Source organism: Blastomyces gilchristii (assembly GCF_000003855.2).
Source record: "Blastomyces gilchristii SLH14081 genomic scaffold supercont1.6, whole genome shotgun sequence".
NCBI classification, from domain to species: Eukaryota; Fungi; Ascomycota; class Eurotiomycetes; order Onygenales; family Ajellomycetaceae; genus Blastomyces; species Blastomyces gilchristii.
This window is the reverse complement of record NW_003101677.1, coordinates 981,072-1,002,164: the sequence shown is the minus strand read 5'-3', so window position 1 is coordinate 1,002,164 and position 21,093 is coordinate 981,072. Positions and strand designations below refer to the sequence as shown.

Sequence of the window (21,093 nt, the reverse complement as noted above, 5' to 3'; positions counted from 1 at the left end):
CAAACCACGTCACTGGATTCTGAGCTGGAGTTGGAATGAAGAGCAACATTGTTTGTTGAAGACACTCAGAATAAATAGAAGAACGACGGCACCGCTGTCCTACTCCCGCTTGCACTTTATAATCTATTGAATCGCAGTCGACCTCTCTTCACAGCAAGCGCAACTCTGTCACTTTCATTTCTTCAATATGCAGGTGCCCCTCTTCCGGTTGCAGTGCGGTGAGTTTGATATCGACTTTCTGCCCTCAGGTATTGCCAATTACTGACATTATTTGCCATTAACTAGGTGTTAATAGTTATGATTGGGGTACTTATGAGCTCTTTGTCTTCACCACTCTGTATTCAATTCTGCCGCTTACGTTGCTAATATCCATTTAGGGAAGATTGGCCAGGAATCTGCTGCGGCAAGATATGCTGCGGCGACTCCCGCAAGCGATCTTTCTATTCAGAATGAAAGGCCATATGCAGAGGTACTGTGGTTCTGATCTGGTCTCTTAGTACTTGAGTTGTCAGACCAACTGATAGTTTTACCTCCCTAGCTCTGGATGGGCACTCATCCTTCGCTACCTTCCAAAGAATTTGAAACCCAAAGGACCTTGCTGGACCTGGTGCAGGACAACCAGGAGTTGATGTCACAAGAAGTCAGTAGGCGATATGGAGTGCAATTACCTTTCCTCTTCAAGGTTCTTTCTATCCGGAAAGCTCTCTCAATCCAAGCACACCCAAACAAAAAGCTGGCAGCGGTGCTTCACGAAAAAGATCCGAGAAACTACCCTGGTTAGTAACTCATATGAATAACATAAAACCAGTAATATTGATTAATAGTCTTTATCAGATGATAATCATAAGCCGGAGATGACGATTGCCATCACCCCCTTTGAGGGCCTCTGTGGCTTCCGTCCCTTGACTGAAATTGTTCATTTCCTTCGTGTTTTAGAACCCCTCAGAGAGCTCGTCGGGTCGGAGGCTGCTGAGGCATTCGAAAATGCAGTGCGTGGACAAGAACTATCTGTAGATCCCAGTGCCACAGAAAGGAACAGAGCTGCTCTTAAGACCGTTTTCACAAAGTTAATGACATCTACACCAGGTGCCATCTCCGCTGCTGCAGAGAAACTTATTTCGGCCGCCAAAGCCTCTCCAGCCACATTCGCCACGTCAGAGTCCACACCCTCAACCAATCCTTCGAACCCAGATGAACTGGCAGTCGTAGTAACCCGCTTAAATGAACAGTTCCCCAACGACATTGGACTGTTCGTCTTTTTCTTCCTCAATTTCGTCAAATTATCTCCAGGCGAAGCGATGTTTCTCAAGGCAGACGATATCCATGCATACATTTCAGGAGACATCATGGAGTGCATGGCTTCATCTGACAACGTCGTTCGAGCTGGATTTACACCCAAGTTTAAAGATGTCTCCACCCTAACCGACATGCTCACCTACAACTACGCACCCATTGAGGAGCAGAAGATGGAACCCACCGAATACCCCTATATGACCATGAATACAATTGCATACTCAAGCAATTCGACATCGTTACTATATAACCCGCCCATCGAAGAGTTCGCCGTTGTTAAGACAGACCTGAAACGCCGCGGTGCTAAGGCGACCTTCGAAACTATCAATGGACCCAGCGTCCTCATCTGCACTAGTGGCCAAGGAAAGATAAGCGTAGGGTCAGCCAAGATAGAGGAAGTCAAGGAGGGTTACGTCTTTTTCGTTGGGGCGAATGCTGAGTGTGTGATCGAGAGCACGGTAGCAGAGGGAGACGAGGTGCCCTTCACTACTTTCAAGGCTTTTTGCGAACTCGACCGTTCTGAAGATATTGTCAATGGGAGGTGAAACGCATAGTTTCTTTGTCCACAGGATCTTCCATTTTGTTCTTTTTTCCTTCATATTTATTGTATCTCCGCAACGTCTTTATCCAATATCCCCCCCTGTTGTATCCTGAGCTATATGAAAACCACCTATATTCTGCTAGCTAATACAAGCTAAAAATGAGACTAAACATAAATCATCATGTTATATCCTGACTCGCTTCTAGGATTGTTTGAAGGGCACGCTTATATTTTTGCTGCTTGCTTGCTATCCGTGCAAAGGGCCAAGTCAGGATGACGTAATTTAGCCTGGCTCTCACTAACCGGGACTAGATCCATCTAATAACTAGTTAACCTAACCCAATCTCAACCTTAAAAAACATCCACCGCGGCTCTGCGGAGTAGCTCGAATTCACAGCCGAGGGACCAGCTCTGCGGAGGCTGCTGTTGCTGCTGCTACAATATAATAATGGCGGCCCGTTCACCAAACTGCGGGGGTTCATGGGCTTGGCTTGACACTCCAGATATTGTTTACCCGAGAATATAAGATCCTGACGATATGGATGATAGAAAGCGGGGACGGACACCAGCAATTGGCCCTTAATTCCTTCATATTTCGTTCTTCTCTCCTCCTAGGTTGCGATCCTGCGTGCTCTGGCCGGAGCTTGTTTTAGCTAGAACCGATAGCTTGAGAGCTTGAAATCCGACTTGCTTTGTTTCTTCTTCTATCTCTTGCCATTTGTGAGACTCGTGCCACAGAGTGCAGGACATTTACGGACCGACGAGAACCCTCGAGGGATAGCGACGGCAGACAGTTTATCGATATTCGACTGAGAGAGCTGTCTCCTTCAATATTGACTTAAGTTTTATTTAACAATCCGTTCATCTTTGCCTCTCAGATTATCATGGGTCCCGGTACTTATCCCCCCAAGCTCACTGTCGTTGAGAAGCTGGATTTGGTTTCAGCGAGCCTCTCGTTGGTTGCAAGCGCCCTCTATGCGGCCATTACTGGCATATTCCGCGGGCAGCACGGGCATAAGTATTACAAGAAGCATGTCAGTCATGCAGTGATAAAGACAGCTCTCAATCGAGTATCGACGCGGCAGCACCAGTAAGTGAATTCAAGCCTTTCCATGAGCATGAAACGCATTGACCCGTTCCCCTACAATAATGCTCTTCACATATTTCTCAATTGACAAACCACTGTTCTTTTTTTTTTTTAGGGCGCTCAACCCTTCTACTAATCAAGTATACGAACTCTTCGCGACAAAGAGCGGGTTCACGCCGCAAACCGTGCCACTTGATCATGGCGCCCAGGGTCATTGGATCGGCAATAAAGATGCGAAGAATGTGTTGATTTACTATCATGGTATGATTACCGAGATACACGTCAAAGAGAACCCTTGTCTTGTCCTTAATTTTAGACGAAGGATATTAACCAATTCTCCTTGAATTTATAGGCGGTGGTTTTGCAGCCGCCGCTGGCCCTGCGTTTTTCCAGCTCCAGAACGACATCCTGGACCAGCTCAAAGCTGCGGGCAAAGACATTGCCATCTTCTTCATTACATACACCCTCACTCCCCACGCCGTCTACCCGACCCAACTTACGCAGGCTGTCGGGGCGCTCCGCTACATAATTGACAGAACCGGCCGTAGCCCTTCAAACGTCTTCATCGCAGGCGACTCAGCCGGCGGCAACCTCACGCTGGGCGTTCTCTCCCACCTTTCCCATCCGCACACGGCAATTGAGCCACTGGAGCTTTCTGGGCCGCTAGCCGGCGCCTTGCCTATTTCGCCGTGGGTCTCCTTCTCGCTGGACTATCCATCCGTCGAGGAGAACAAGAATAAAGACATACTTTCGGCTTCGATCCTGAAGAGATGGTCATCGTTTTACGTTGCAGATTCGGAAGCGGATAATTACATGGAGCCGCTCCGGGCACCAGCAGATTGGTGGAAGGATCTTAAGGTTAGAGATGTGTTGTTTCTAACTGGTTCGGATGAATTATTCCGTTCACCCATCGAGGAGTTTGTTGGGAAGTTCAAGGTCAGTCCTCCTTCCTTTCCGGTTTTTATCTGAAATGCAATTGCGTCTTTTTTTTTTTTTTTTTTTTTTTTTTTGAGTCCATTGTTCTTGATATCTCCACTGCTGCAGCGTTTGTCAGTTAACATTGTACGCGCCCTGATCCCAAATTCCAGACCGCTTTTCCGAACACGACTTTCGTTGTGGGCAAGGATGAATGCCACGACGCGCCCATCGTAAATTTAATGATCGGTGATCGATCCGGAACAGAACAAGGGAAAGCATACGCTTCGTTTTTGACCTCGAAACTTTGATGGCCATAGGTTGCTGAATGGGTGGTAGGAGCGCGGCCAATTAAGCGGATAGGATGACAGAGTATTAAAGTTGCACAATGGCAACAGGCAGATAAATAGGATATGAGCTGTACATCCACATACCTAATAATTTTAATACTGCCGGTATTAATCGATGTGTTCTCCGGGGCTTATAGTAATAATCTAGCGTATTTCCTTTTGCATTGCCCTTAAAATACAAACTCAGCAAATCTCCCGTAGCAGAAGCAATTATTCAAATCGTCAAGACATTAGAAACGCAAATTTTCGTCTTCTTTTGTTTGGTTCAAGCTTAAATTGTTCGTCTATGGTTTAAACAGCATGGACCCGGCTAACGGCTAACAACAGAAATGGAAATGGAAACAGAACTATAAACCTGAAAAAGAAGAGCGAGAGCATGTAGAGGCGGATTACCTACAAGAATGATGCTAAAATAGACGAACGTAAAGGGAATAACATAACGAAAAGACGGTTAGGCTATGAAGAAACCTTTGCTGAGTATTTTGATGCTGCAGCATCAAAAAGCGCAGATTTTTCAGCTAGGTCAGTGAGGAATGGGTGGTCTGGTTGTGCCTTTTCAAGGGATCTGGAAGGAGATGGTGTGGTTAGCTTAGTTGATACATTTTTGCAAGGTGCAGCTCGTTTTCCAAGCAGTGAAATACACTAAAAGGGGTTACTCACGAAGTAAGCTCTGTCGTATCTTTCCCGCTCAAAACTCTCAGCACAATCGAATTTGCAATCAACTGAACATCGTTAGGGTATTTCTCTAGTGCTGATTGGAGAGCGACTTCAGCCTCCGGTAGACGACCTAAGTGTAGTTCGGAAACGGCTTGGCCAACGATTGAAAGGGGCGATGATGTATTGGGGACGGAGGCAAGTTCTTCGTATACGTAGAATGCGGATTGGTATTTTTCACCCCCCTATATTTTGCCCGTGATAGTTAGAAGCAAATATCGATGCCGTTGCGGGGAATTTGAAGCATACCACTCTCAATCCCACCCAGGACTCAGCCAAATTGACGAGTAATGAATCTTGAGCCCACCGTCGAGCGGCCTGGACTTCCTTCAGGGCGAGGTCGGTGCGGTTTTGTTGGAGGTGGATTTGGACAATTAAGGCGACGCTGCGAGAGTAGGATACGAGATATTAGAGTGATATTCCAAAAATATAAAATGGGAAACATCCATTTCGGCAACAACAACAACGAGATAATGTCTCTAGTCACAAGATAGAAACAGAGATCTACTCACGCTTCAAGGTTCCCCTGGTGCTTCGACAATAGCGACAAGGCGTCCTCGCTCTTCCCTTGGGCCTGCAGCACCGTTCCTACAAGGACCTGAGCAGTCGCATTGTCCGAGTGGTTCGCTATTAGTTCCTCCACTCCCTTTAGTGCTTCAGCTTCATCCCCCGCTGCTTGTTGGGCCAGCACCTTCACAGCAACTAGATCAGGCACATCTTCGCCCTCGACATCTGCAATGACGTCTTCAGTTTGTCCCAGGGCAATTCGGGCGCGCAGTTTGAGAACACGAGTAATGAGTTTGTTTTCAGGAGAGAAGGAGGAGGTATCGAAATCGACTACTACTTGATATTGGCCCTGGTGGAAGGCATTGTGGATGTTTAGGAGCTCTGAATGGTTTACGTGTCAGCTGTGAACGACCAATGGAAATGGATTTCACGAAATAGATAGCTTACCGCCTTCAGCTGAAAATGGATCCATTGCGTTTAATTAATACAAAATCTGTTGGTGTACTTGTGCGCACGGGATAACTGTCTTAATCTGACTGTCACAGTACGTACTGTCGGTCTTGTCGCTGTGAACACATTGGATGGTTTGATAACGCTCCGATGACCAAATTCGGGAAGGTGACGCGAGGCCAAACGTAAAATATTTAGGCAAGAACTGCCGAGTTATCCCAGCAGCATCACAACCTCATCGCATGAGCCTCAATCGAGATTCTTGCTTCAATCTACAGGCAAGCAGGAAAGAACAACAGCATAGAACAATAGACTGCAATTGTCGACCCTATTGCGATTTATTATACTATGTAGGCCCCTTTACACTCCCAACGTCAGTCAACAACCAAAAAACGAACGCCATAAACCTCGAAATTTCCGATTTTTCCAATCTTTCAAATATTCAGAACACCCAAACACCAAACTTGTGCGAATTCATCTCAGATTTAAAGAATTATAAGAACAACACTTTCCAAAGCACAGCTTTATCAAGCATGCCAAGGCAATTTTTCCGTACACATGTTTTTTGATGCGTAGTGCACACTCAATCAAAGTGTCATCTTCCTCTGAAAACATGACTCTCCACCTTAAGGATTGAAGACTCGAGTGGAACTGGCTGGCTGGCTGCTCCAGAGAGAATGTTAACTAATGTCGCAGAACCACGGCCGGTGGTATCAGTTGATCTGACCACAAATTTCTTTCGCCAATCTTCCAGCTCTCATTCTAGATGGGTACCGTTTGGTTTCGACTATGCTTCGTCCTTGGCGTCGGTGAAATCAGATGCTTTTTCGTGATTATATGATCACTAAAGGCTCATATGCGAAACACTTCGGTGCGGCCTTTTTCCCTTGAATCAAGAGGATAGTCTCTTCTCGAATCCTGGGTATCTCTATATGCGGAACATTCAATGTTAGTATGTTAAACAACCTAGCCAGCGCAGTAAATCCGGGGCTTACAGACACCGTGTCTCTCATTCCTTCGCCGACGAGGCTTTCGGGATATCTTCTACTTTCACAGCATCCGCACAAACTCCGAATTGAGCCCGGTTCTCGAGCGGCTGGTTTAAAAGAGAGTCTGCCAGCTCCTGAGTTATTGTCCTGCCGCATATTATAAATTCCTGCGTGATCGTTATTGAGAACATGGGTATGACGATATGAACTGGCCCTTCTAGGGTAATTTCTCACGGAGGGGTTATGGGAGAAGGCTGGGACAGCCTTTGCCATATTGACTAGGTACTCCAAGGTACTGTCCACTTCATGCACAATAGGCGGGAAGCCCCTGCGTTCAATATCGTTTGCCATGGCTTCCAGTACAGCATCTAAAGGTGGCAGAAACCTCACCTTAGCGCAGTTTTTGCCTCTACAGAACAGAGGACCCGGTAGTGGCATTTTTTCCCTAACACTGGTGGCTCCCATCGTTCCAACAGAGTGTGGGAGGCGTCTTAACATATCGTTCAAATGTTGGATAATCCCGTTCGCCTGATACTCAAAGCTTGGGTAACCGCAATTCTTAACGTCCGTGTCGATCTGGTTGAGTACGTCGGCAAGCGGAGGCAAATGGCGTTCCGCATCGATAACAGATCTGGGATTGAATAGGACAAGATCTCGTCTGCTAAAATCGGGAGCAAAAGACGTTGCCGGCCCCTGGCTGCTTCGCCTGATTTCCGGTTCCGTAGTGGAGAGAATCCGACGACCCTGCATTGATATACAAGGAGCGTCGGGACTTTGGATCATGTTCCGGCCAGAGAATGAATAATCTCCATTACGGTGCGCGGAGTTCGCCAGTAAAGGAAGCGGGCTAGAATTTGAGGCTTTATCGTCCTTGTCCTCATTCCCTTCCGCGCTGTTCTGGCCCCCCCTCTCAATTCTTGATCCCATTTTTTCTTGCTATCTCCGGTATTAAGATTTGGAATTGCGGCAAACTGTTCCAGCGGTCGATTCAACACGTTCTGCTAGACTTTGAGGGCTAGTTGCCTTTAAAAATATGAGGGAATATCGATGCTGGCTAAATACGCAGAAGTAGATAATGTGGTACAGGATTGTTGAATACCAGGGAGAATGATCCTAAAATACGAGGAAAAAAAGGAAGTACACAAGGTGATGATGGGAATGGCGACTTCTTTTCTCCGCGTTTGTTTTCCAAAGCGCGTTTATTCCCTTGCTAACCTGGCTCCAGTGATCCTGCTTAACTTTGGTGCTTAAACTCTGAGTTCTCCAGTTCTATTCTCCCTTCCTAAACGGGAAATGCAGTTGCGAAATGACGACATATATATTCTCCATACATTTCTTTTTTGTTCTCAAGCCGGCCCGAGCGTCCTCAAATCTGGAAGGCACGACTCCTCTGTCGAGCGGCATACGAATCTGGAAAGGGACGGTCTTCTAGCTAACCTTCCCTAGCAGGCATTCCAGATATAAATACTGTTGCTTCCGTATGCCGCAGCCCCCAAGCCCAAGCTCATCGCGTGCGGGACACCTTCTCCCGTCTCGAGGCAAGAAAACTATGACGGCTACAAGTGCGCTTCCCCACACAAGCTTTCAGATTCAAGGCGCCGTTTCTTTCCAGTCCAAGTACCCCGAAGCAGGTACCGCTAAGGTCGTTGTTTCTGCTACAGAACTTCTGTTTTGATTTGAAGGTCTACGCAGATATCGTTTGTTTAGATCAAATTATGATGAGAGATGCTGGCACGGCTGCTCTGGCGGGCCATTAGTCGAGTTATTCGTTTTATCGCTGCCCATCTACTCAAACGAATATCGCACTGTGTACATGTAATGTACGTGCATATCGCAGAGAAGGAACGACCGGCAATGAGGATCGTCGATTGTTGGCAATTTTATTGGACCGTTTGAGCTACAACATATAATTTTACACTTTCCCTAGAGATACAGCAGTTCTTGGGCTTTTACTTCATATCTTACACGCCTCAACTGTCGCAACGTGAGTTTGGTGCTCCCATGAAGGCCGCTAGGTACGATGAATGATATCATATCATGTATATGGGTCTTTATCTGGCTTGGGCCGCTCGAATATAATTCGTGCCATAGTAAGCGATCTATGCAGTATTTGCGGTAGAGATGCCGAATAATTCTTGGGGGATTGGACGAACCAGGGTTGATCATTTAGTCAATATATATTTTCATATCTATGTATCGATATAAAAGCACCATTCGTTTCCATGTGCCAATAAACTGAAATATTTCTTTTCGTCGCCTCAACCACCGGGAGATGCATGTAGAGCACATGCCCCTTTGGTTCATATTTGGGATACTTCTTTCAAAAATAGAGATCTCCAAGACAACTAAGGGATAGAGCTCACTCTTATATTCACAAGGAAAAGTATATGTGAAAACCCCGGCATGGAACTACCGCAATAAGAATTTAGCATTCAAGTTTGTTTCTCTTACAGGAAATTTGATAGGGTTCACGAAGTCTAAAAATAACCTTCGGAAAAAGTACTCGTCAAACGCAACACATGTTAGACTTTATAGACAGGAATATAACAAAGTTATATAAAAATAGTTATATAAAAATACTCACCACGGAGTATATATCCTTGAGATATAGAGGATGCTTCTTTTAATAATAGAATACCTACGTCTATTGTTGTGTTGAGATCAGTATGAAACCAAAAATTTCGTTGTTGACAATCGACAGGGCAGCGGCGCCAACGATTAATTTGGCAGCTCATTCAATCAATAAATGTTGAGTATTCTGTCTCTATACACTTGTTGAGAGACTGTTCTCGCTCCTAGATACATTACATGCCAGATAACTGCGAACTACATGTAGCGCAGATTATTGTAGATGTCGTCTAACCGCGCTAAATACTCCAGCTCATGAATTAGCTACGGTATGATTGTAGGCCAAGTATAGATACATATTTCACTGGAAAAGAGCTAAAGTCAAAAAATCAGCTATTAATGTATTTTCAATCCACTACTTCTTCATCTTAATATTTCTTCCAAGTCATATATTTTAAAGCTCTGAGCGGCTTGGGCCACCCACCTGCGGCATTCTCAGTGGATGAAACTTATCAGACTGATATCTTGCCCTTGAGATCCCAAAGGATATGATAGCAGACCCCAATATGCTTCAATCAGCGCGGGATTGCTTTGCTAGAGGATATTTCTATGATGGACTTACTATCAGCATGAATTGTATGAACCAGATCATCGACAGCGGGTGTGGGTGTGGGTTGTAATAGGGCAATCTTCAGCATCCAAATTATTTCAGTGGGAGAGGACAAATCCGGCATCACCTAGCAGCTCCCGGAGGTGGACAAGCTCGTAGGCGGCTTCGGAAGATGAGATATATTCAGCTTCGGTAGACAATTTTATCTGCTTGCAGCTACGCCACGCCACGGGGCCGCCTACCATATAACTATATGATCTAGTCAGTAGTCGATCGGGAACCCCAGGGGTCGTCGATGCCCATGTTACGATTCACAAGGTCGCGTTCGATGACTCCTAATATAGTAGCAACATCGGGGCACGAGACGGATCTGGTACTGACGGAGTGATTTATGTTAGCCTGAGTATTGTCACTGTTTTCCAGGTTATCACATACATAGAACAAAACTCATCGAAGGTTGGCTCTAGCATCATCGCCTAGATCGCTTCCTAAGGCTGGCACTTGTATGTACATGTACATCAGCTTTGTTAGTGTCAGATACCTTGTTTTCTGACGTCTGATGATACTGGTCTTTTTGCCAGCGGTGCTTACAGCTGGAGCTATGGACGCACTGGCATCTCCCATAGTTACACTATAATCTGTTGGTGCTAATGAGTTGTCTTATTGTATGTTCCCTAGCTACGAAGCTACACGGTGGAGGATTATGAAACCAGACGGATTGGTCTGACATGTAGATAATCACCGGGTGTTTCGATCCTTCGAGCAAACGACGGACTTATATCAGGATAGCGAAGCAGGGAGATGTCCACTGACACAATATCATCTAGAAGTAACCTCCATTCAGAGTACCCTAGCAAATTTCGTTACTAGTGAGACTTCCGCTGGCAGAGTTCAGAGGTTCTGGAGCGGAAATATGTAAAACTAAGTAACCTAACAGCTTTTGTTGAGCTTTCAATCAATGGGATTGAAACAGTCCATCTCACAGAGGCAAGTCTGTGATTAAACTTGAATGATATAGAACTCATCATTTGCACCACCCTGTCAAGAAAGAGTTCACTTAAGTAATTTCGTACTTCTAGTCAACACTCTACCCTAGTGTTTCAAAATGAAGAAAGCAGAAATTGTGTTCTTGAGTCCTTATAACATAAAGAAATTGATGAAGGACTGAATGACGGCGAATATCATTACTTCTATCCTTCATCCTTGAGTGAGAGTATGGTCTTTCCCCTGGATTCGTCATTGCTGTCATCTTGCAGGTGGAGTTAAATGTTGCCTGCAGTTCATGATAGCTTGCATGGTTTTTCTTCACCTCTTTGAAGACACACTTGCATGTAGGCAATTGTTGCAGAAATTCATTGATTGTGCAAGTGAATTCTTCTTCGTCTTGCATGATAGTGTATCTTGTTGCTGACTTTGTCCAGGTTGATGCCCATCAGGACGAGGTCGTCTACTCGAGGACCGCGGGCTCTGCATCATTTGATTATTCGAGGTCGAGCCGCCAAAAATCAGCTCACAGGGGGGGGACTGAATTGCCTGCAGCGCCGGATAAATTTTACGAGTAGAGGTAGTTAAAGGGCAGGAGGAAGGGGTTGAATGTTGATGCATAGAATGGTTTGGCCCCTTAACTACCAGTTAGCATGGCAGTGACAGAACTCTTTCCCCCAGCCCTTGCATTGAAAATGTTTTGAGAGCAAGCGGTAACTTACACCCTTGTTGTTCCGTGATTTGAGGGTCTAGGGTTGCAACCAGGTTATAAAAGCTTGGTAATGAATATAATGCTGACGTAGTTAGTTGTCGGATTGGGTGTCACGGATGAATATGTTGGAGACATATGAATCTTATGTGTATCAAGATCTGCTTGTTATATTATCCGTGCACTATCTAATCTATCTATTTCATACAAAAGATGGAGCTATTTATAGTAAAATATATGTGTGAGCCAAGAGAGCTAGCATAAGCAAGTATTAGATGAGTGTTGTAGTAAGCTGATGATGATGATGAGAAATATTGTAGTAATACAATGTTGATGACATTCAGTAGTGTATAACCTCTTTTTCCTGACACACCCCCTTCAGCAAATGTAACATGTAAATGAAAGTGTAAATGAAGCTGCAATAAAAAGAGTGTAGATGAATCTGCAACAAAAAGAGTGTAGATGAATCTGTAGAGATTACATCAAGATAGACCATTTATTCTGCTTGTGTCTTGATGATATCTGATATATCAACTAGGCCTAGCATCTTGACAAATTCTGTATGTTTCTGGCGTGGCAAAGCCTTAGTAAGGCCATTCACTGGCATCTGAGCTGTAGACACTCAATCAACTATAATATCACTGAATTGAACACATTCTCAGAGTCAGCTTTCATATATATCAACATGACAGAGTTTTGTGATTATAGATGAGTCTTTCTTCATAAGAATGTCAACAGTTTGACAGTTATCACATTAAATACAGATCTTGTGATCAGATTTAAATTGAATATGTTGAAAGAATCTATCTTATCAGATAGACTTCTTATCAGCTTATAAGATAGTAACAAGCTCAGCTTCTGTGATAGATGTAGTTATAATTATCTGTCTATTTGATTTTCAATCAACAGTCTCACTGAATAGTTTGAAGATATATTCTTATATAGAGCAGTGATTCAGATTATCTGTGAAAGAGACATCACTGATAGCTTCAATGATATCAGATTTGAGATCAAGTTGTAGAGATCTGTCAATGTTATTATTATATTGAATAGCAAGATTCTTCATATCACATAGATAAGATATCATTCTATTCATCTCTGATAAGTGATGTTTCAATGAATTTATCATGAACATAGCTAGTTTACTCACTACATATGTAATATCAGAGTGAGTCATCACTGCTGAGTAGATGCAGAAGCTGATACATTGTTAATAATAATGAATTTTTGCAGATCTAGCTGACTTATTAAAAGACTCTAACAGAGCATCAGTTAGTGAGGTATATGCCTTGCAGATGTGTATGAAATGATATATATCAACTATCTTATCAATATAGACATTCTGACATAGTCAGAGCTTTAAGTTGAAGTGATTATGTATTATTCATATGTTAAGAAATCATTTCAAATCTCTCATTTATCAGATCTTGTAGATGTTTTTAAGATCTTTGATTAGTTAATCTCTTTCTTTTGAATCTTCTCATTATGATAGAATGATAATATTATTTATATAGAAGAAGATGATTAATTGATTATTAGAGAAGAGACATTAATTCTCTGATATAGAGATGAAGTCTAATATTCTCAATATTGAAGATAGTTTATTTAATCAGAGAAGAAGTGATCTGTATAATCTATATAGTGCTCATAGAAGTTTTAGTATATGATTTATATACTTTAAATTTTGTATTCTCTTCAACTTTCATCATTCATTGAGTAGTTCTATATATACTAGCTCATCAATATCACTATTAATAAAGACATTGATTTCATCTAGCTGTTTCACATCTAGATCAAATGCTGCTGTTAAAGCTAATAAGATTTGAAGATCTCTGACTGCTAGAGTGTGAGCTTTTATAGTGAGATCTATGATTGATTGAAGATCTTCACATATGCAGATACAAGCTTTGTATTTCAAAAGAAAATCTTCATTATCAAATTTATAGATGAATACTTATTATAGAGAAATAACTGAGACATCTCTCTGTAATCTGCTAATAATTTCATATGTATTTTGCAGAGATATACTATCTCATTTCTGTTTAACAGTGTTCTCAAATTCTTTGTAATATGAGTGTTTTTTGACATCTGCTCAGTGATTCAGTGAATCTGACATTTAAGATCTATGAATTCTTGAAGTTAATATAAATGCTGTTGATGTAGCAGTATTGTTGATAACTGTGAAAACAGTATTTGAAAATAAATGTTGAGACTTGTAGAAGTCTGAGTGTAATTGAGAGAATGTCTTATTTATCATTTATAACAGATTGTTTTTAACATTTGAAACTGTTATAAGATGAGCAGCTCTGTATTTTCATATTCTGTGATCTTCAATAATATTAGCTTCATTAAAATCAGTACTGATATCTTAAGCTCTAGATACAATGTTCTGTGTTTAATTATCTATCACAGCTGAATAAGTATTAATATTAACATCAGAACCTGTTGACTCTGATGTTGAATCTGATATAGAAAGAATTGAAATGTTAGAAAGAATTAAAATGTTAGAAGGAATTGAAACATCATAATGTTTATACTCATTATTCTTCTTCTCTATTTTTTCAGAGCTTTGAGTATTTTCTTCAGAGTGAAAAACATTAATATCTGTATCTATAATCTCTTTCAATTGATTTATAGTAGTTATTGATAATTCTCAAACTTTCATATATAGAAGCTTCATCTTCTTAGATACTCAATCTCTTAGTTATCTTTCAATGTAGAGATCTTCTGAGTTGAATTTTCTATTCTTATCAAACATTATATCTCTTACTCTTATCATCTGTTCTAAGTATGAAATTCAAATTTGATAGATGTTTGTTGAATCATATTCAACTAGATATTCAATATATGCTCAGAAATCTAGCTTCTGAGAGTGATTTCTATTGAGAACTTCATCTGATATCTTTGCATAGATGCAACATCTGTAGATTCAAAGATAAGCATAGAAGTGAGATTTGATTTGTAGAAATTCTTTCAATACTTGTAGAGATAACTTTCAATCTAGAATTCTAGTAGAGGTTTAATTCACTAGATAGGTGACAGTAAGTGCAATCTCAGAGAATAGTAATTATAACAGAAGAGATTCTATCTGTAGAGTTCTTGTCTTTATTATTAATATTACTTCTACTCACTCTGCTGCATCATTTTATTCATGAATATACTCTGAAGAATACTTCATCTCTAGATCTTCATTATTCACTTAATTTATGAAATCATCTGCTTTCTTAATTGCAGTATCATTGTTAATACAAATAATCTTTATAGTATAGTTGAATTAATGTTTAATTCAATTGATAGCTTGCTTAAGAGCTTTTCAGATATCTGATTTTCAGATAGCTGTTATAGCTATATGAAAATGTAGATAATCACACATGAAATGTATGAGATAATACTCACTATTATAGCACTGTGTAGAGTCATATATGATATTCATGTATAGGTGTTCAAATGGTATTTGAGATTTAATGTGAGAATATCTAGATATTTGATTTTTTGCATTAGATAGATGACAGGGTTTACAAAGCTCAGTGATAAGCTCATCTGCAGCATCTTCTAGATTGATGATTTGAACACCAGTTGTATCATTTATAAGTTTTTATATGATGATTTTCAATGAATGTTCTAATCTCTTATGCCATGTTAATTGAGTAGCTATAGAGATCTTAGGTTTTTGAGAAGGTTTTATGCATATTAATAGGTTGAAAGAAGAATTTGTAGAAGTTGAAGAATTTGAAGATATTGTTTTTTCAGATATAGTGATGTTAGATGTGTGTGATGTAGTAACTGCATCAGCTTCAGTAGTGAATTTTTCTGAGATAGTTGAGAAAACAGTTATATCACTATATTCTGTAACTAGCAATCTCTTAAATACTTCAATATATGCAAAGATTGTATTATCTGCATGTTTTTGCAATCTGAAGTCTTTTTCATCATAATAGATGCCTTCTATATGAAAACATGGTTTCCATGTGATGATATTTGTATGGAAATTTGAGATATAAGCTGTGTTGATAAGTTTGACATTGAACTGCTTTTCTACTTTATTTATTATAATAGTTCTAACAGTTCTATAATCTTCAACTTTAGTGCTGGAATTATCTGTATAGACTTCCGCATTCTCATTCACAGGTGTAAAGAATAGAAAATGTGTTCAATTATTACATATATGCTGTTTCATGCCAGTATCAAAGATTCAGGAGTTTCAGAGATAGAAGTGAGAATATGAAGAGTTTATCAATATTTTTTGAATTTACTGATTAATAGATTGATTATTGATAGATTGATGATCAATAGATTGATAATCAATAGATTGATGATTGATAGATTGATGATCAATAGATTGATGATCAATAGATTGATGATTGATAGATTAATGATTGATAGATTGAGAAACTGATTGCTTCAGAATCATTTCTTCTATGACTACTTCATTGACATCTATTATATCTGTATTTGTGAATGAATCTCTAGATATCACACAATTAACATGTCTCTTCAATTCTTGATTTTTAAGAGCTTGATTAATCTGAGTTCTCTTCTCTCTATTTTTCTTTCATTCAGGTGGCTTTCTTGATGAATTGAGATAGTAGCACTGAGTGTATCAGTGACAGGCTCTGCAGATGCAGTTTCTGAATGTCACTGATAATAATTGCTGAAATCTTTCATTAAGAATAGTGAAGTTCATAGATTTATCTTCTTTAAGAATACTCATTTCTCTATATCATTTCTTGAAGTTCTTAACTAACTCTATCAAAGATATAACATCTTTATTACATTGAACATTCTTTGTTCATACTTATACATATTCTGCATCAATAGCTAGGTTTGCATTTAAGAAGTCTTTCTTCAAGTTAAACTGTTCAGCTATATTCATCTCTTTAATATCATCTTTGATGAGTGATCAGTCATTTAATCACTTTTCTATACCTCTATTTTTCAGTGCTTTGCAGAGATCATGATATTGAGTTCTTACATTATCTTGATAATTCACAGTTGTGAGTGAGAGTTGATCTCTTAATAAATGAATAATCTTCTTCATATCATTATTCTTGCTATATATATGTTATAGCTCTGTGACATTCACTGTTCTTTATATGATATCTCATATCTTTGTCATACCTTTATTCAATTTCTCATATTTCATATATTTGATTTTTCACACAGTGATCTTGATATCATATGCTATCTTGGCCTCTGCAGTGACTTCTTCTGAATACTCAGATTTCAGAGATTCTTCTAGTTTAGAGAAGATATCAGGTTTATCAAGATTGATGAAGTCTGATATCTTCTTATTCTTTGCATATTCTAGCATATGCTTGTACTAAAGTTTTCAATCTTCAGAAACACTAAGATGTACAGTTGCACTAGACATTGTCTTATCTATCATATCAGTTATATTGAATGAATTGAGGAATTGGTTCAAGTATTTGAGAATAGATATGATCAGAATTCAGAGTGTATAATAGTCAAGTATATCAGAACATATACAAGTGAGAATCTATTATCTCAGTTTGAATGATAGTTATCAGTTCAAATGAGGATTGAGATTGATAATCAATCATCTCAGTTCAAATGATAGTTATCAGTTTGAATGAGGATTGAGATCAGTGTATAATCATCTCAGTTCAAATGATAGTTATCAGTTTGAATAAGGATTGAAATCAGTGTATCACACTTCTCTTCAGATGCTGCTTACTGGGAATCAGGTATAACAGTTGAGTAGATCAGACTGTATACAAATGAGAATCAATTGTCTCAGTTCAAATGATTGTTGTCAAATTTGAATGAGGATTGGAATCATGGTGTATCACACTTCTCTTCAGATGCTGCTTACCAGGCTCATAACTGTTGGATTGAGTGTCATGGATGAATATGTTGGAGACATATGAATCTTATGTGTATCAAGATCTGCTTGTTATATTATCCATGCACTATCTAATCTATCTATTTCATACAAAAGATGGAGCTATTTATAGTAAAATATATGTGCGAGCCAAGAGAGCTAGCATAAGCGAGTATTAGACAAGCATTGTAGTAAGCTGATGATGATGATGAGAAATATTGTAGTAATACGATGTTGGTGGCGTTCAGTAGTGTATAACCTCTTTTTCCTGACATTAGTGTAACTAAGTTACTGACTGGGCTCCACCCGAGCTTCCCCCATGCTAGCTAACTAGTCAATGAGCCGAGCGTAGGAGCCCTCATATTACCCCAAGGAGAAGAAGGGTTCAATATGGAAAGAACTCCTAGAGAAACCCGTCACGACGCGATGCATTCGGCTACATATTCCATGATTGCAGCCTTGGGCATTTTTGCCTTGTTTACTTCGTACACGGTTTAACCTATCATTTCAACTGCGAAATGGTGATATCATCCCATCCGCATAATTCCTAGCCCATTTGCCATTGTAAAAGATAGAATTAGCTGAGCATGTTTTGAGCCCTATGCCCTAGCTCCATATCTCGGTGGAGTAAGTTATTAGAGAGGTGTCTCAGTGCTCCATGTCAACCTGGAAATCCATATCACGGTCGGTTTTCCCCTATCTGTATTTTCCAACGGCACTTATGAAATAACAGGATCCTTGAACTTGAGCTTGGGTTAAGTGAGACAAAGAAGTGTCTGTTTAAGCTTCCTGTGGCCTGGTATGACTGACACGGAGGCAAGCTCGTCCCTGAAGGTCCTCTTGAAGATAGAGTGGCTCCATAGGTGTGGTTCCCATAACGGCCTTCAACGGGAGAAAGATGTATAAACGGCTTCAGTGACATTACCATCAGGGGATATGAAGCCATTGGCAAATGACCAGAACTTGTTTGGGTATTTCCCAACACTTGGCAGCTTGCAACTGCGCGTCAGCGGCTCCTTGCGTGTAACCACCATTACCACCCTTCCTCTCTGACCGCCGCTTGGGGTTATTCCTTGAAAGGAGTCAGAGAGCAAGTAAGACAAAAACTAATGGTGTGACAGCTTTTGTATCCATGGCTTTTGAATGTCCTTTTGGTATTCGCGGATCTCAGGTTTCAACAATCATCCACAAGGGCATTGCTATTTTGATTCTGTCGCGCTCTCATTCTATCACAGAGGCGCGATTGATATAAATTTATGATCTCGTGGCCATCAATAAAATAATAGTCCATAGAAAATATCCGTAGCGCACCCAGGTTCAGATAACCATCATCAGCTTTGGATTAAACCAGTGGCGTACACCTGCACCTCCTGAAAAGTTAGCCGGAGGGTCTCCTATTTTACCATCGCGACTAGCTTTATGTATAGTTATAGGCCTCAGGGGGGAACAAGCTAGAACGGAGTTTTGTGAATCAACATCTACCGCCGCTCTGTGCTGGACGCCTGCGCGTTGGCCCCTAGAAAGAACACCAATAATGTCGATATTGATTGCTCGCTGCTGACACCCCTCAACAGTTGGTCAGATGAAACTGACAACCTTAAAAAATGTTCCTGTTGGAATTAGACGATTTATCCACTAGTAAAACATTTTTATATAGGGGAGGTTTGCAATGATTTCACTAGTGTGTGGCATTCGTTGAATTTTCTGTGGTAGTTATCTTGAATCAAAATCTCTTGCAGCACCTCCTGGGACAGGGTTTCAAGTCATCGGCTGTGAGAGAATTTCAAATGAATAGGGGGAGGAATCAAGACAGTGGAGCGATACCCATGCAGTTTATAAAATAGTCCAATATAGTAACAACACCAGCAGCATCAATGGTATATATATCTATACCACAGAGAGCAGTAGTTGAAGGGTTATTTCCCAGACATCTGGTTAAAAGTAGGAGTTCGAAGTGAAGAAATCATCCTAATTAAATGTTGCATCAATAAATCGAGAGTAAGTTAGTAGTCGACAATTAATAATTTTTAGAGGGAGGGAAAATATGGCCCAGTATAAAAATTCACCTCATACTTGAGATAAGAAAAATAGGATATAGATCTAAAGCAGGTAATAAAGTAAAAGTGCAGTTGGCCTGGGATGTCTCGATGTGGGTATTCATCAAGGATAAAAGGGAGGGAGGGAGATCTTAACTTCCCACACAAGTGATGCAGTGGTATCATGCTATTCTCGTGTGAGTGAAATGCACCAGCTCACATTTACTTTAAACCCAGTGGTTTCACCCTGAGTTCAAGAGAAAGCTTCACTTTTTAAATCACTTGTTGGACTATGACTGTCCATGTCAGTACTATGCTTGAGGATTGAGTCATGTCATGGGAGTGATGAGTTTGGTGAACGAGCCGGAAAAGTCACAACCAAACACGACAGACCTGAAACTTGATGGTCAGCAATAGCACCGGAGTCAAGCTCATACAAGCTCATACAAAGGGACTCGTTTGGGGCTTAAAGAATTACGCCGAGAGTTTCCGCATCAGAGCCCCGGAGAAACAAGCTACTTGTTCGTCGAGGAGGCCTACCCCGGATTTTAAGGTGGAGAACCTAGCATGCCTAGCCTAACCCAAGGGAAAAGACAACTGGGGACGCCAGTGCGTAGGAGCAATGAGAACAAGGGAGCCAGACTCCCCAGTTGCTCTCAACCCCTCATCTCCACGATGCGCCGGATCCGACCCGCCTCGTGAAGTTAGTGGCAGTTAAGCAATTATCGTACCGCTTAGGGAAGAGCTTCTGACGATCCCTGGCAGGTTTCGGGCGATGTTACCCTGTCTATCCTCATGTCAAGCTGGATGCAAATTAACCAGGGCCTCGTGGCACAAAAACCATCCGAGCCTTGAGCTCTGATATTGCATCCCTGCAGCAGACCATGTTTTTCCTTGGAGAGAATAGGTTTTTGGATATCGATGCACGGGGAGAGGAAGCCCTGCTAAAATAATCGTGAGCCAATCATCCCAGAATATTCCACAACATGTGTTAAAAGTGTACATCTGTACGGAGGACTGAGTAAGTTGCAGGTTCACATGCTGCACCTGTGGTACCGGTACCACCAAGGAGAGTCACCAACGAGGTTACACAGCCCTCGTATCTGATAGTGAAAAGAGGAAAAACTGTCAAACAGTTATTTTTGGTTTTTGAAGTCAATAATCGCTCTCAAAAGACGCTGGCTCTGAGATGAGATGAGGCATTTCCGCAGTTGGGGCGCCGTCGACTCCGAGACGCCAAGTACTCCAATGAAGGACTTCAGCAGATGCCAAACAAGACCAGGCCACTGGGGCAAAATTGGAATCATCGCTCGCGAACCAGGGATTAGGTTAACTAAAATAACTCCCTGCCATCAAAGGCCATTGTTTGTGCATAATTCTGCACAGTAAGTACTCCGTAATTGTTCAGGAACTGATCAGTGGCCGCATGTCTGAAAGCTCGTATTTTCAAGATAAAAATAGCGAAACTGATCGCGTCGGACTGTAGCGCAGAAGTGAA

At 41.1% G+C, this 21,093-nt stretch overlaps 6 protein-coding genes across 6 annotated transcripts; 2 read left to right on the top strand and 4 right to left on the bottom strand.

The window, feature by feature from the left end:
• Nucleotides 1-19: 19 nt before the first annotated feature.
• Nucleotides 20-2,029, top strand: BDBG_03815 (mannose-6-phosphate isomerase). The gene is made up of 5 exons (XM_002625710.2): nucleotides 20-218; nucleotides 286-306; nucleotides 378-469; nucleotides 539-776; nucleotides 835-2,029. The coding sequence occupies exons 1-5, from the start codon at nucleotides 188-190 to the stop codon at nucleotides 1,836-1,838; spliced, it is 1,386 nt and encodes a 461-aa protein (XP_002625756.1). The 5' UTR covers nucleotides 20-187; the 3' UTR covers nucleotides 1,839-2,029.
• Nucleotides 2,030-2,036: 7 nt separating this feature from the next.
• On the top strand, nucleotides 2,037-4,646 carry BDBG_03814 (alpha/beta hydrolase fold protein). Its single transcript, XM_002625709.2, has 4 exons — nucleotides 2,037-2,924; nucleotides 3,037-3,182; nucleotides 3,274-3,857; nucleotides 4,010-4,646. Exons 1-4 carry the CDS (start codon nucleotides 2,719-2,721, stop codon nucleotides 4,145-4,147), a joined length of 1,074 nt encoding a protein of 357 aa, XP_002625755.1. The 5' UTR covers nucleotides 2,037-2,718; the 3' UTR covers nucleotides 4,148-4,646.
• Nucleotides 3,031-6,070, bottom strand: BDBG_03813 (coatomer subunit epsilon). Its single transcript, XM_002625708.2, has 6 exons — nucleotides 5,855-6,070; nucleotides 5,413-5,788; nucleotides 5,150-5,285; nucleotides 4,847-5,085; nucleotides 4,271-4,751; nucleotides 3,031-4,160 (listed from the first exon to the last, which is right to left on the bottom strand). Exons 1-5 carry the CDS (start codon nucleotides 5,877-5,879, stop codon nucleotides 4,643-4,645), a joined length of 885 nt encoding a protein of 294 aa, XP_002625754.1. The 5' UTR covers nucleotides 5,880-6,070; the 3' UTR covers nucleotides 3,031-4,160; nucleotides 4,271-4,642.
• A 427-nt stretch (nucleotides 6,071-6,497) lies between these two features.
• Nucleotides 6,498-7,773, bottom strand: BDBG_03812 (uncharacterized protein; the record flags this gene model as incomplete). Its single annotated transcript, XM_002625707.2, has 2 exons — nucleotides 6,498-6,785; nucleotides 6,853-7,773. 2 exons carry the CDS (start codon nucleotides 7,771-7,773, stop codon nucleotides 6,750-6,752), a joined length of 957 nt encoding a protein of 318 aa, XP_002625753.1. The 3' UTR covers nucleotides 6,498-6,749.
• Nucleotides 7,774-10,008: 2,235 nt separating this feature from the next.
• Nucleotides 10,009-11,171, bottom strand: BDBG_03811 (uncharacterized protein). The gene is made up of 2 exons (XM_002625706.2): nucleotides 10,566-11,171; nucleotides 10,009-10,273 (listed from the first exon to the last, which is right to left on the bottom strand). The coding sequence occupies exons 1-2, from the start codon at nucleotides 10,646-10,648 to the stop codon at nucleotides 10,123-10,125; spliced, it is 234 nt and encodes a 77-aa protein (XP_002625752.1). The 5' UTR covers nucleotides 10,649-11,171; the 3' UTR covers nucleotides 10,009-10,122.
• A 5,701-nt stretch (nucleotides 11,172-16,872) lies between these two features.
• On the bottom strand, nucleotides 16,873-17,088 carry BDBG_03810 (uncharacterized protein; the record flags this gene model as incomplete). The annotated part of the gene is made up of 2 exons (XM_031721408.1): nucleotides 16,873-17,037; nucleotides 17,074-17,088. The coding sequence occupies 2 exons, from the start codon at nucleotides 17,086-17,088 to the stop codon at nucleotides 16,873-16,875; spliced, it is 180 nt and encodes a 59-aa protein (XP_031577948.1).
• Between the last annotated feature and the right edge of the window lie 4,005 nt (nucleotides 17,089-21,093).